General features: G+C 52.4%; 4 protein-coding genes across 4 annotated transcripts; 2 read left to right on the plus strand and 2 right to left on the minus strand.

The window, feature by feature from the left end:
• Window positions 1-2870: 2870 nt before the first annotated feature.
• Window positions 2871-4771, minus strand: CCOS01_13760 (HMG box protein; the record flags this gene model as incomplete). Its single annotated transcript, XM_060461905.1, has 5 exons — window positions 2871-4159; window positions 4219-4273; window positions 4330-4506; window positions 4558-4591; window positions 4653-4771. 5 exons carry the CDS (start codon window positions 4769-4771, stop codon window positions 2871-2873), a joined length of 1674 nt encoding a protein of 557 aa, XP_060307625.1.
• Window positions 4772-5984: 1213 nt separating this feature from the next.
• On the minus strand, window positions 5985-6242 carry CCOS01_13761 (uncharacterized protein; the record flags this gene model as incomplete). The annotated part of the gene is made up of 1 exon (XM_060461906.1): window positions 5985-6242. The coding sequence occupies one exon, from the start codon at window positions 6240-6242 to the stop codon at window positions 5985-5987; it is 258 nt and encodes an 85-aa protein (XP_060307626.1).
• Window positions 6243-7141: 899 nt separating this feature from the next.
• CCOS01_13762 (uncharacterized protein) lies at window positions 7142-7258 on the plus strand (the record flags this gene model as incomplete). Its single annotated transcript, XM_060461907.1, has 1 exon — window positions 7142-7258. One exon carries the CDS (start codon window positions 7142-7144, stop codon window positions 7256-7258), a length of 117 nt encoding a protein of 38 aa, XP_060307627.1.
• Window positions 7259-12112: 4854 nt separating this feature from the next.
• Window positions 12113-14084, plus strand: CCOS01_13763 (uncharacterized protein; the record flags this gene model as incomplete). The annotated part of the gene is made up of 2 exons (XM_060461908.1): window positions 12113-12199; window positions 13863-14084. The coding sequence occupies 2 exons, from the start codon at window positions 12113-12115 to the stop codon at window positions 14082-14084; spliced, it is 309 nt and encodes a 102-aa protein (XP_060307628.1).
• Between the last annotated feature and the right edge of the window lie 24 nt (window positions 14085-14108).

The following is a 14108-nucleotide window of genomic DNA, read 5'->3' on the forward strand; positions in this document are numbered from 1 at the left end:
TCCTACCTTACCTTGGTTATCTATTGCTTTTTCTCGTGTCAGTGCTTTTTTCTTTTTCCTCTTCAGAAACGACACGCCGGGCGGTGATATGCATAATTAAGGTAAGCATGATTATTTTTTTATTCATCGTCTTAATTCCCCTTAGCTTGACCGTTGAAAACGAACGGACGGGAGCTAAGGAAGGCAAGGTAAGGCAAGGCCACGAACGGAGCAAGTCTCCGTTTTGAGGGTGAAGAAAAATGCTCGTGCCCGTTTTGGCGTGATTTTTCAGGGTCCCGCTCATCCCCCCCGTACTTGGTACGCTATGGTTTCGGATCTCAATAGTGAATGAAGACCCTGGATTTTTGGTTCCTGCGCCTGACTTGTTTTGGGGCTTCATGCAAATCTGAAGGGACGATGAGCAGCAGAACGGTCGGACGGGTTTGGGCGAGCGCAGTGGGCACTGTAGGGAGAAAATAATCAGATGGCAAGGGCGGATGCAGCGCCGTTTAGTGTCTGTATGCGGACAGCGGCGATGGAAGATTTGGTCTCTATGGATAGAACAGACTGAATACTTGGCCGATAGTATGCGTTTGACACATAGCACCCATCACGAGCGAGTTACCGAGCGGCAACAGACTCACGACAGTGGATGACGGATTCGCTGCAGGCGAGCAACCCGCACTATTTGTAAGAGTCTACGAACGCAGAATCTCCTTCCATACAGGATCGCTCATGGGTACCCTCCCTCTTGCAGAGACGACAATCATTTGGTTGGAGCGGCTCTCTTCTCACTTGAAGTTGTGACAGAAGAACGCTGCCTCGTGTTCGCTTCTAAGGCCTAGCCGCAAATACTATTTCGCCCGCCGATTCGCTAATTATATCGTCATCTTTAGCCGACGGCTTCGGCTGATTTAATAATTAACCTCGTGATTTGACTAAGACTCAGACGCAGCAAATGTGGTTGATTCTGACGCTTTGGAACGTATATGAATCTTTCAACAGACGAGCGGTGTCGTCAGACTTGTCGCATGGGACGTAACCATCACAAACATCGAGCGCTACTGTTACTCCCAGATGAGCCAACAAATCATCCGCATGACCTCGGTTCACTTGTCCTTTTCTAAGCTCATTGCTCAAACGAAAGGCCACTGTCTCGAAGCCAGAATCTCTTCTCGCGTATTCTTCATAGAACATACGTGATCAAGTGATGAGAAGTGAATTGTCTTTATAGACTGCTGATGTCGTCTATGAGAAGATATTGCTGGAAATCGCATAGTTGTGTTGAAACAACGAGCCAACCGGTTGCCAAATAACAGCCTGCCAAAACTGAACGCTGTTTTGTTTTCCTTTAAGAGGATCGGAGATGCAAACCTGCTCTTAACGATCCCACACAGAAGCCCGCATCTAATTTGTGCAAAAGACTCTGCTATGCAGCGCATTTTGATCTCACCTTACCTCGTTTACTCTTCCTGCTCGATTTCCGACGCTGGTTCGATCCATTCGCTATCGATGAAAAACAATTTTACAAGATCATCACAACCACTCCACTCACCAAAACCCCATTGAGGATAGATTGTCAGGCAAAACGAAGCAAAATCAAGGAAAATGAAGACAGGTTTGACGTTCACTACCTAGACGCCTGAATCATCCTGCAACAATCACGAGACATTGCAACTTCCCATACTTTGAACCTGCTTCCGGATCAACAGACATCACCTTACTCGTGTCCCGATGAACGCGGAACGCGCACCCCAAGCAGGGGTAGTATCACTAGAGTCCAAGGCAGGGGCACCACCAGGCGGAGCAACAAACGGGTTTAGTTTCGTTTTCCGGTAAACAGGGGTCCTCTGAGTTCAGCAAAAAAAAAAAAAACAAGTGAGGCGCACGACTGTCAGGAGGGACGTGGAGGGAAGAAACGAAAAAATAACGATAAAATAGGACCCCCAACCAACCAACACCGCCCGCCAGCCAACCAAATCCGCCAAGACCGGGGAGGGGACCCTCTTGGAAAAATCGAAAATCAGGCCAGGACCCCGAAATCCTGACAGAATTATGACGTTGACCGGTGCGCTCAGGGTACTTTGTGCCAACACCGCCAATGAGTGGTCAACATGAAGGTGCTCAACCATGCAGGCGCCCTCAGATTGGACCAAGACCCTTCATTTTGCCTACCTTACCTTACGCAGTGCTTTAGTGCCAACGGCAGAAAAGTATTGGCTTGTTCCTGAGCATCTTCCCCTCAGGAAAGGGTAACGCCCGTGATGATCCCGTCAGAAACGCGAGGCAGGACCGCGGAGGAAGGGTCCTATTGTGGTTGACGTCATAACCTCCCGGCCTTGCTCTGCTATGTTTTCCCTCTTGAACCCCTACATTCCGATTTCTCTCTTCATTTATCCATAAGTTCATCTTAATGAATTCGTTCAATTGAGACTGCATGTCGTTGTTCATACAGTTGATATAGTTTTTTGGTTCCTCGAGCGACCAGAGAGCTTTTGTATCATGCAGTACCCACCAACAACCTATATCCAAAAGTTACCCATCGTCTGGCCACGCGACGCAGCTTACAACGCCATTTGGACGACAAACAAATGCCACGTCCAACGGGACAAAAAAAAAACGCCATGACTGTCCAGTTGCGCCACCTCGAACAAGATCTCCAAACGATGCCAATCCATGAGGGTATTCAAGTAATCAAACAGACCGACCTCAGCCAACCAGGCTAGACTTGAGCGAAACGCTGATGCCATCAACGACGACGAAACAAACAACCGAATAAAACAACAATCAAACGCACGAGACTGTACTCGGGGCCGACGTCAACAGTTTGTAAATCCATAGAGTGGATGGAGAACGATGATTGCCGGCCATATGTCAAAACTCGCATCCGCTTATTGAACACGACGGTTCACGATCTCGCCCGCCCGCACCAACGCGCTCATGCCGTCGAGCTTCGGATCGCTCCTCTCCTGAATACCGAGCGACGTTGCAGAAGAAGCACCCGATAATGCTTGCGACACGTTCGATCCATCAGTCCCCGTTGACGAGGTGGACTGGAATCTCAATAAGGCAGGTGGTGATTGGTAACCTTGAAACCTCATTAGCCTCTGCGGAAAGCCTTGCTTGGTTTGACCGTGAGTACCATTCGTCGCTCCCATCGGAGCTTGAGGCTGCCCTGCATAGGGCAACTTTGAATCCTGGAGCGGTTGTGGTCCGGAAGGCGGCACCGTCGAGAACGGTGATGGTTGCAACTCGAAAGGAGGTCCCGGCAAGGTCTTGTTCGATAATAAGGCGTGAATCGGTAGCGAAGATTCACTAGGTGTTCGGGGATACGACAGTCCAGATCCAGAGGATGAAATGCTTCCCGCGGAAGAATATTCGTGCTTCAATGATGGCGGTGCGGAGGGACCAGGGTGTGTCGGAGGCGCGAAGCCCCCAAAGCCATTTGCCTCAGGAGACCTTGAAACCCCGTTCAGTCCTCGTCCATTGTTGAACACATCCGAGAGGGAAGGAAGATGCGGAAGTGTGACTGGCTCCGTTTTGGCTGGGGCTTCCGTCCATGTTGGGCGGTGGTTCCGAGTCTGCGAGGTACGGGGACTTGTGGAGTGCAAGCTCTCACGATCGAATTGTACACTGGCAGGAGAGTGTACCGAATCATCATTGGGGGGATGATGATGATGGGAAATTGGGGTCGGCACGGCCGTCGAGTATTGCGATTCAGATACCGACACCACAGAACCCACACGCTGTTTGCGATTAGGAGGAGGTTCGCTTCCCTGGTGAGACTCTGTACCACTCCCCGTGCTACTGAGACTCCCAGGTGTGGCACTTGCGCTTCCTCCGTTTTGCAGACGAACCCCCGAATCAAGCTTCTGACGTTTCGACGACTCTTTTGCTGGATCAGGGTCAGCTTGGCGGCCACTCGAAGCGACAAACCTCCACGCACCTTGATTTGCGGAGGCTTGCCGTGCCTTGAAATCTTGTAAGTACAGGTTGTATTTCCTATACTCTGTCGTCTTCTTATACTCAGCCAAGTCGTGGTTGTATTTCTCCTTGGCTTTCAATGCGGAAGTTTCGTATGGCTCCTTCTCGCCGGGAGTTAAGTTTTGCCAGTGCTCTCCCACAAGCTTGGCTATCTCGGTAAATGTCAAGTTCCGACCTTTGAGGTCATCACGCATCTCTGCGAGATTGATCAGATATGTTCCATCATCTCAAAGCAGGGTGGAATCCATAACATACTGTTTGAAAAAAGGACATAGGCCGAAGGAGGTCTCTCAGGGGCATTTTCATCAGGCTACGTTGGTTAGCTACGCCCAGGTACGAGTGTACATCTGCATGAGAGTTACAAACCTTGGGGTGACGCCTATACTTTCGTTTCGTGGCGACGGGTCCCTCCTTGACCTCGAGGCGGGGTTGATCAGGTCGTTGTGTCTCGGGCTTTGGCTCTTCTGCGCTTGCTCTTGTGGGCGAAACTAGTGATGCATCCGGGGCAAGGCCACGAGAGTTGGCGATGCGTCTCTGCAATTTCTGCCTTGTGTTAGGGCTTGTAGGGGTTGCGAATGGACGTCAAGCACTTACACGTCGGTGTCCTAACTTGACTCCAAGTGCGTCGCTGCAAAATTATCCTCGTTAGTCTCGAGTATGTGGCGTGGCAATAGCCATGGTTTACTCACAGGTCAGACTCAGTAATGTCCAAAATCGTCTCCCACGTATCGAATCCTTGCTCGAGAAAGATGTCTAGGTACTGCGAGATGCCTAGCTCTGCAAAGATTCCATCCAGTCCTTGCGCCATGGTTTATCTGAGTGGCGTATATCAAGTTACGTCAACTCGATGGTGCTGTTGTTACGGGACGGTAGGGCGATGGTTTGCGAACTTCTTCTACGTCGAAAGTGATCTCCAAAGAATTGGCTTTCACTGTTTGCCGCTTTTCGTTCAAATCCTTCTCGAAACCCAAACTCTTTCATTCAGTCGTCGACTCGATTCGCTACGTCTCGATTTCCGTCGCTCGAAGTCGAAACACTTCCTTTTGCGTTGCGGTCAACCAATAATCATCGAAGGCTTTCTTCTCAATCGAGTCGCGGCGGATGGGCAGCGACAGGCGGCGTCTGTATCGAATACTGAGTGTCGGTCGGCGATGATCGTTTTCTCGTCGTTTTCGATACTGAGCAAGTCGATCCAAGAGCGATGTTGTTGAAGTAATTCCGAAAGTATTCGATTGCTGGGCGAATTCTACGTCTGCTTGGGGCGTTGATGATAAGTAATTGCAGAAGAGGAAGGCGTGTGGCACGCATGGCGTGGATATACCAAGTTGGTGGCTGCCATATGGAGGACGGATCTCGATGACATTGAAGGAGACCGAGCTTTTGGGGTGTGGGACAACGGCAAGTACCAGACCAAGCAAAGAGGGGCTTCGGGATTCAGATGAAATGGGATGTGCGCTCTGGATAGAATACGTACTTTATGAGAATGCGTTTTTCTGAGCCGGCTCGGCGGTTCGCAGCCGCATGAACGACGGGGAAGACAACGGATAGATGGTCTGGTCTGGTAGAGGAAAGTAGCGCGCGTCTTTGGTGGGAGTGATGAAGACTGGACCAAGTTTGTTTGATCGAAGAAGGGGGTTAGGTTTGGGAGAAAGTGACCAAGCCGGCAAAGTCTTTTTTTTTTTGTCGTCTTCCTTTGCACGGGTTGAGAATTGGGAACGGTGAAGAAGAACTGGGGGGATGACCGTCTACTGAGACGGAGAGGAGAAAACGAGTTTGGTGAGCCAAGGGGAGGAAGGCAAGGTAAGGTACGGATGGGTGCCAGTATGGTACGGAGGAAGGGCGAGGTAAACGGTTCGAAGATTGAGAAGAACTAGCCCCGCGGTGATCGACGCGGATTAAGAGGTGAGGTCAGAGGTGTCAATAGGGAATCTCTCTCGAGGGTGGGTGTGTGTTGAATGGTCGACCGTAAGGTAAGGTAAGGTAAGGTAAGGTAGTGAGTCTAGGTACGGATACTGGTAGCCTCAGACGTCGCCGCAGACTCGACTTGTGATCCGGGGTGGCATGTCCAATGGCCCCAAGCCCCAAGTAGAGAAGCTAGAGCAGCAGACTGATGGATAGCTCAAGGTACCCAGGACAAGCTCCCTGGCGTCTGATCGCAGAAACCGACTTTCGAGAAGTCGGCGATAGCAACAGTGAGCATCTGTTACTGGAAGCCCATCGCAAAGAAAAGCGGGATCAAGCACAAGGACAGACACATATGGAGCCCTTTTGGAAGACATGAAAAGACATGGGTTCTCAGCGAGTCAGGAACAGGAAACGGCCGCTTGAGATGGGCCTTCGGGATACATGCAAATCCTGTACCGGTACATGAAATCCGTACCTGGACCATGTCTCCATCCCTTCCATCTTTGCCTCACTCTCCCAGGACTACAGGGTAGAAAGTAAGGTACCCTAGATACGAAGTAGGTACCTTACGTAGGTACTTCAGTGCCTCTCTCTTTCCCCGTTAAGCCCAAGGCACCCACCAAACTTGAGGCCTCAGGCCGGGATCACACATGGGTACGGAACTGGAAAGAGTGCTAGTGGCCCTGGGCCACTGCCCACTGGCTGGTAGGTAAGGTAGAGACTAAGAAAGAGAGGGGGGGGTGGGTGTTCATCCATCATCCATCCACTCAAAAATCACTCCCCTCGACAACCTGCATACACCTCCAGGCAAGGTACCTTACCTTCGCACCACACAGACATAGCAGACACGCTAGACTCTGATGCGCCAGCACCACTCTCTCTCTCTCTCATGAACGGAATCCGCTCCGTAACTCGACTGACTGCAAGTGCGGTAGCGGGAGCGGCATCATGACACGCCTCGCCTCGACAGAACATTCCCAAGCCGTACCTGCACACTATCTAGACTCTCACCACTTAGTAGAACACACGATACCAAAACAGCCACTATTGAAAAACCAGTGCTGACCCTAGATTCAAGACGGCATCTGCATCTGGATTAATACTCCAATTCGGCAACGGGCCCTTCGAGACCGTCGCGGGTCATGCCGCTGGCTCCTGGCCAGCATTCTCCTTCTTCCTCTCCAAAAAGAGAGCGGGGACCGAACATCGTCATTTGGGTCGCGGAATACCGCCCGTCGAACATTCGGCCAGGAGAGTGAGAACCTCACCCTCAATGCAAGCAGTAAACAGCCAATTGCTGCATTATCATTCGCATGCCAGAACTGCTTGGGACAATGGCCAAACAGCGCGAATTCGATTCTTGTTGACGGAACTGCGCCTGACCCTATAAACAGCCCTGCGATCAAGTCACTGTTCCATTGCCTGCTCTCCAATCAAGACCAGGCCGTCAAAGTGAATCTCGATGTCGATTCCACCTCCACGCTCATCAGTGTGTTTCTCAGACAAGCCAGCTCGCGCTTCTCGACGTGTCAGCGTTCGAGCAGCCAGTCAGACTGGCTTGAACCGCCAGAGATGGCTATTCACACGCCTCCGCGCGGGGAGACGGAGCATTGCACCAAGGATTGAAAGACACCTGAAATCGAAGAATTGCGCCGCGATCGAAAGCCGCTACCACCCCTGCTACACACGCTCACGCGGATGAATCTGGCCACCACGGGCCACGGTTGAGGAACGCACCTCGTCCATAGGTAGTTGTCCCAAAGCACGGTGCGGGTGAGACAACAGACCGCGACCTAGGACGACGTAATAATTCCGTTGACGTCTCCGTTCACCTCGCAAATGTCCATCTGCACATTATGGAACAACCCTAGTGGTTATACGAATACCGGAAGGAAACGTCCACATAAACGACATGGCAATGTTTCGATGATCGATCAACCAGAAGTCGATCCAGGACGAGAAGCCGTTTCGTCACGGCCGTGGGCGCCAGAACACAGAGACCTTCGATCTACGATCCATTAGACCCAGAGCAAAGGCCATCAGGGGGGATCAGCATGGTGCCGGTGCGATGCGTCTTGCTGGTAGACAGATACGACAGACATATCACCGAATTTGCAGAAGAATCGCATTTTCGCAATGCGATTACTGATGACACAACATGCCGTGTAACTCTGAACCGACACAAGGGGCAACTTCGCCGTCGGCTGACCTAGCAAGCAACTGAATTGTCTCCCGTTTAACCGAAATGTCGTTATGTGGCGGAGGGGTAAACGACGAAAGCCATCGTCAGTCTGGAGATTGTGCATTCGGCTCGATATGGCATTTAGGTGACGGGTGGCAAAGTGAGGCTGAGAGCACATGTGCCTTCACTTCTGGGTTGTTACCGGCTCCACCGTCCATTAAGAGCGTTCTGGAACTCGGACCATCTGAATGAAGCTGGACAAACCGACGGCGAGCAGGATTGGCACGGCATCTAGGCGCATGCAGACAGACCCTTTTGACGGGGCACTGGAACGAGAGAAATGCATCAAACAATGCTTTGCGAGAGCTGGTCAGCACGGATTAGGATCATGGACCGGTCCAGCGTCGCCAGACTGAACCCGCCCATGGTGCCAGCACGATCTAGGCCATTCCGCACCCCGTTAGTAGCACTCTGCAGCACCAAATACGCGAAAACGCGCCAGACCATCAGAAAACAACACCCATGGCCACATTCAAGCTTGTCGACGACGGAGCATTGACTGGATCGACGTGGTCCGTGTTGCGATGTTGAAAGGTGATAGAAGCTGGTAAATTGAGGGTTCTGAAATAGCAGCACGAAGTACGGACTCAACGGAGTACGGATATCTTGTTTCAATATGCTAATACCCATGGCCAGCACTCGCACCGGCACGAATAATTATCTCACCTCTTCAAATTTCCATACCGAGAACACGACATGGCCATGGGCTCCCGCTGCGGAGGGCGTTGATCTATCCGTGTGCTCCAATGGACGACGGAGGGTTTCGCCGTGGAACGTGCTACCTACATGCCTAATGGCAGTGTTACAGAGCATCGACGCGCTAGTCACCTCCCGACCCAACCTTCGATGTCCCGCCGTGACGTAGATTTGATGCAGCACGAGGTTTGCGGAACCGACAACCTCGGACCAACTGGATCTTGTTGGATCCCTTCTACGTCGCCGAATGACGATAAGTTGCAACAAACTGTAAGGAGCTCATGGGCCAAAGTTTCATCGAAGATACGAATCTGAAGATTGGCGGGCAGCAAATGGGCTGACAGTAGCCACCGGCTGGTCTAGACACCGAGAGAACGGATACTGTGGGCGTGAGAGACTGGGAAGAGGTAGGAGAAGACAAGACAGTCTTGCGCGCGAAGGGGAAGGGAATCGTCGATGTTTGTGCATGGCCTGCAGGTCTGGTTGAGGGATATCGTCACTGGGCATTCGAGCATACGATCGCAGACGGCACATACGATCACCATGGGAAGCAAAGGCGACAGGGCTGATGCTGTTCTTGCGCGGGCATGCCCAGACACTGGGCTGCTGGCACGCTGGTTGGCGAGAGGGTCTAGACTTCTACTAGGTACAAGTGTATCTGTACAAGACTGTCCATACAAGCGTAACGTAGGCGCAGGCGCACAAAAGCATGACTTTGCAGTGAGCGAGCAAAGCAAGGAACGAGACGGGACTGGATTTGGCTGAACTCATCCAGGGCGGAACCGTAAGTTACGGAGGAGGGCACATGGATGGACAGAGGGATGGGATCATTTGAGGGTTGTGATGATGGGTGTGCGAACAAGGTTCCATTGACTGCGACACGGTGAATTCCAACATCTCGATCGCGAACGCCCATTTCCCAGTCATCGAGATTGAGCAAAATGCCACCAAGAGTGAGAGAGATTGGACCGCCGCCAGTGCGTCAGAAAGCACTGGGTTTGAGTATTTGGGATCCGATGTCATTGTTTTTTTTTACTGATCAGACACTGCAAAAGTCCGATCGGGATGGGATGGGGTTTTGGTTGGCATCTGGAAGTGTGCGGCGCCATCGAAAAAAAGAAAAAGAAAGAAGGAACACCCGGAAAAGCTAGTTGGGGGTTCTTTCCCAGCGCAGCGAGTGCCTGTAGGGGGTTTAGGAAGGGAATGTTGACAGTTTCCGGTGCGGTCCACCGCGCCCAAGTGGGGTTAGCGCCAGGACACTTCCTGCGAAGTAGACGGTACCTCGAGACCTTTGACTGTACAGCCACCTGCCGCATTCCATAAGGTGACGTGAAGTACCTACATCAGGTACAAATACTCGGGTAGCTTTGTGAAGACAACAGACTCAGTGCTGTACTTGCAACGGGGGAACCCAAGCTATGGCTCAGCATCCCATCCTTTCTTCACTCGCCCTACTTGCCCCATGGTTATCTAATGCTATCGTAGTAGGGACGGAAAGTAAGGTAGAGGGATGACCTCACTTTCCCCAGTCATGTCTACGAAGAAGAAACAACAACAATAACTCACGGGCGAGCTGTCAACCATCGAACCCGCCTTTCACGTCCGTCTACTGAATATCGCAGGAGAGCCGGAATTGAATTCCATCTACCGTAACAACATTGCAAATGGACGTCAAGATCCTCTCTGACTCACACGGGCCTCGAACAATATGTCTGTTCAAGGCCTGTCCGTGCCTTCCTACCTGCCTCCCATCGCAAGGTACCATCCCATTCGAAAGTGAAGCAAACCATGGCAGCCACAAGCACAAGTCTGGAAGAATTTCCCGCTACCAGCTGCCCAGTTCAATATAACACGACCCTCTGGCTTTCTGGCTGCATCGGCCCTGCTTTGATTCTGCAGTGGTAACCTGTCGGCAGGTTTCCAGGTTTTGCGTATGGAGGACGTTAGGAGGGGGGCAGCTTGCAGGCAACAGCACGCTTCGGATCAAATCAATCAACCTGGTTCCCGAAGCTTAGCTTGGCAACGATACTTTCTTGCCAACGGTGCGGCGGTGCACCCCCCAATATTGAGTGGGCCACGGGTGGGATGAATCTGCATTCTGTAATGGAATCGGAATCAAAAGTCGACTTCCCATCATCACGAGGACGGAAATGGTATTCCCGGCTCAAGATCAAGGCACCGACAGTCATATTGACCATATTCGATTTGGGGACAATCAGGCCGGAATTCCCGCGATAGTTTGACAACCCTTGCACTATTATTTCGCACCTGTGGCCCAGGTAGTACTGTTGTAGTAACAACGCATCCGAAGATGCACGGGTCATTGCGATGTAGACATGATCGTGATACCACATTGCGACGCTACTTACTCGTTTCCCATACACTGGGCAACCTCGTCGCTGTGGTTAGCAAAAGTTGAGGCTGAACAGCGATGTTCAAGTCCACGAAGAGCCATCCAGCAAAAGTATTAGTGCCCAGAGGCGGATTCGAACCGCCGTCAACACGGATCGCTGTATAGAAGAACCACAACGTATCATCCTAACCAACTAGACGATCTGGGCCACCGGGTGACGTTGTGATTCGTAGAGAAATCAATGTTTAACAAGCGCGGCGTGAAGAGACGGTGAGTTTCTCTAGTTGTCGTAGGCCCGTAACGGTCGTGATTAGGTAAGCCTTGGGCACCGTGCGTCTTCCCCAGGTGAGTGTGAGGGGTTCGAGTGACCGCGTGTTTCTGCCGCCTATCGACGACACGCCGTTGAATCTACGGACGTCTCGAGACCCTACACTACAAAATCCCATACATCCATCCCAGGAACAGTCAATATCATCTATCCCCTGACACACGACACCGAATTATCGCCTTTCATTCGGCATTACCGAATTCCGGGTCATCTGGTACGCTGAGCCACCCAGAGAAGAACTGGTCCCCCAGGCCGGGAATCCACGCACGCTTGTCGCCCTACCTTGGCCAGAGCAAATCACTAACAAAGCTACAACAAAAGTATTACCAAGTATTCAACAGCGTATCGACGACTCGTCAACGGCAAAACATCACGAGAAGGCGGCGCAAAAAAAGACGCCTAGTATCCGCATTTCCCACCATTACGACACGTATACCAGGGTACGGGAACGGGCAATCCACGATATCGACAAAGGGTTGGATCGGTGGAGGATTAAAAAAAGAGGGCGACCCCTCCCATTAAGACCCCCAAATCAGGCCACTATCTTCTCCCCTTTTGTTTTTTCCAGGGCAGCTTTTTATTTTCTCACCCTTTTGATTCGCCCGCTCATCACCATCTTCCGAACATGGCCCCAACGTCCAAGGCGCCCGAGTCCGCCTCCCCGACAACGACCGGGCCCGATGGCGACTCGTCTGTGGATAACATTGCCCAGGTACGTGTGTGTTGTTAATGTTATCCCGTTGCCTACAATTCTGCAAGGCGGTTTGGTTTTGTCTTGGGACCCCGACACAGCAAGGGGCCTGGGGACACCTGAGCGGATCGCGCTGAAAGGCGCAGAGCCTTAGGCTTAACCGCGGTCCCAAAGGTGGTTTTTTGCCCGTCTTTCTCTGCCTCGGTTTACCATCCATCTCCCCTGCGTTTCCCATCCTTCCCTTCTCCGTCTCTCTCTTTCGCAATCTCTCGTTCCGCCCCTAGATGCCTCACTCCGTCTCTCCTCCCCCAGTCACCTCGCTGAGTACTGCACCATCCGCCTTTGGCAAGCCCGTTGTCAGCTCCGCTGTCCTCCGCTCGTACATACGGAGCGGCTGGGAACTTGCCTGGTGGTGCACGCTGTAACTTGCTGCAGAGGAGAGGAGAGGAGGAGAGGGCATGGTGAGGGCAGAAGGGGGTGGCATCGGATGGGAAAACCCCCCTACCTAGACTGTTCCAGGGCTGACCACGTTCGGGGCACGTTCTAGGCCTACAAGGACCTGCTAAGGTACGCTCATTTGACGAGTATTTTTCCTTCCTGTTACTCTGCCCCCCCCCCACTCTCGTCGTCTGCGAGCTCGAGTGTCAGCACCTCTTGTCCTCGCGCCCATGGTGTGAGGGAATGAGACGCCCCTCTCCCTGCTTCACTCACCACAATGTTGAGAATGGCATGTTTGCACCCTGAACGAGTCGGAGCTGCCTCCGAAGCTGCAACCCCCGAGGGAGAGCGTATCGCGTCGGATACCTACAATACGGTACTCAGCAGTCTGGCCCAGCTTTTCCCACGGATCCTGGTGTGGCACAACAGCGGCCGCGGCGCCTGTGCTCACATTCATTCGTTCGTGGGCAAGACATCACCAAACCTTTCCACCTGGTGCAAATTCCCCTTTTTTGCGAATGGCGTTCTCAGCCTTGGACTCTTCTTGAATTGGCGTCGGATTTTGCTCGATCCGGCATAGACTCGAAATCTAGCCAGAGATTTCTTTTCCCCGGCTCATAACCGCCGGCATTCTTACATTTTCGGCTCTGCGGGTTCCTGTTCTAGCGAAGAGGGCCATCCACGACCTAGCATTCCTCTGGTCGCTTTGCCCGCGATAACCTCTATGGGGGATGTCGCATTGAAGCGAGACACGCGATTTTATCGCTCGATCTGAGGCAGGGTGCTGGACGGGTTGTGGTCCGGCACTCTCCCATTCGCTATTCCAAAAACCCATGTGCGACGATGGCTTTCGGTTACCGCTTCCGCAGAAAGCCCATATCGTTGAAGTTCTAGACCCTCCCTTTGGCCTAGACTATCCGCTGGCACCGCGAGCCTAGAGACGAATACGGCCTTGAGCATCTTTCACCTCCAAGCCTAACGCCCACATCCAGTCTCAGCCCATGAGCACTTCGCGACGCCCGGGACCGTTGTCAGATCACGCCCAAATACTATCTGCATCGCCAGACTTTAGGGGCTACTGCACTTCCCCTTGCTCCCCGCCGGGGTCTAGCCAAGCGGCAGGACCGAGAAGACGAATTCCCATGTTTCGTTACCCATTGAAATACGCCCTCGTGACCGCTGTCATACACGCCATTCTTTTGGGGAGAATTTGGGCTAACCGCAAATCGCATACAGAGGCGAGCAGGCGGCCAGCGCACTCGAGGCCAACTTGACGAACCTCGAGGGTCGACTTGATGCACTGCTAGCCGCGTTCGAATCGACTCAAGAGCCCAACGAGGACGGCACTGTGGCACCACCGCCCGGCCACGATGCGAAGAAGCCGGACGACACGGTCCTCGCCAAAACCCCCAACTGCGGAACCCAGAGCTCCGAGTCCAAGTCTCCCGAAGCGGCGAAGAAAGCCTAGATCCAGATCTACCTTTTTGACGAT

Source organism: Colletotrichum costaricense, assembly GCF_030867565.1.
Source record: "Colletotrichum costaricense strain IMI 309622 chromosome Unknown Scaffold_18.1, whole genome shotgun sequence".
In the NCBI taxonomy this organism is placed as follows: domain Eukaryota; kingdom Fungi; phylum Ascomycota; class Sordariomycetes; order Glomerellales; family Glomerellaceae; genus Colletotrichum; species Colletotrichum costaricense.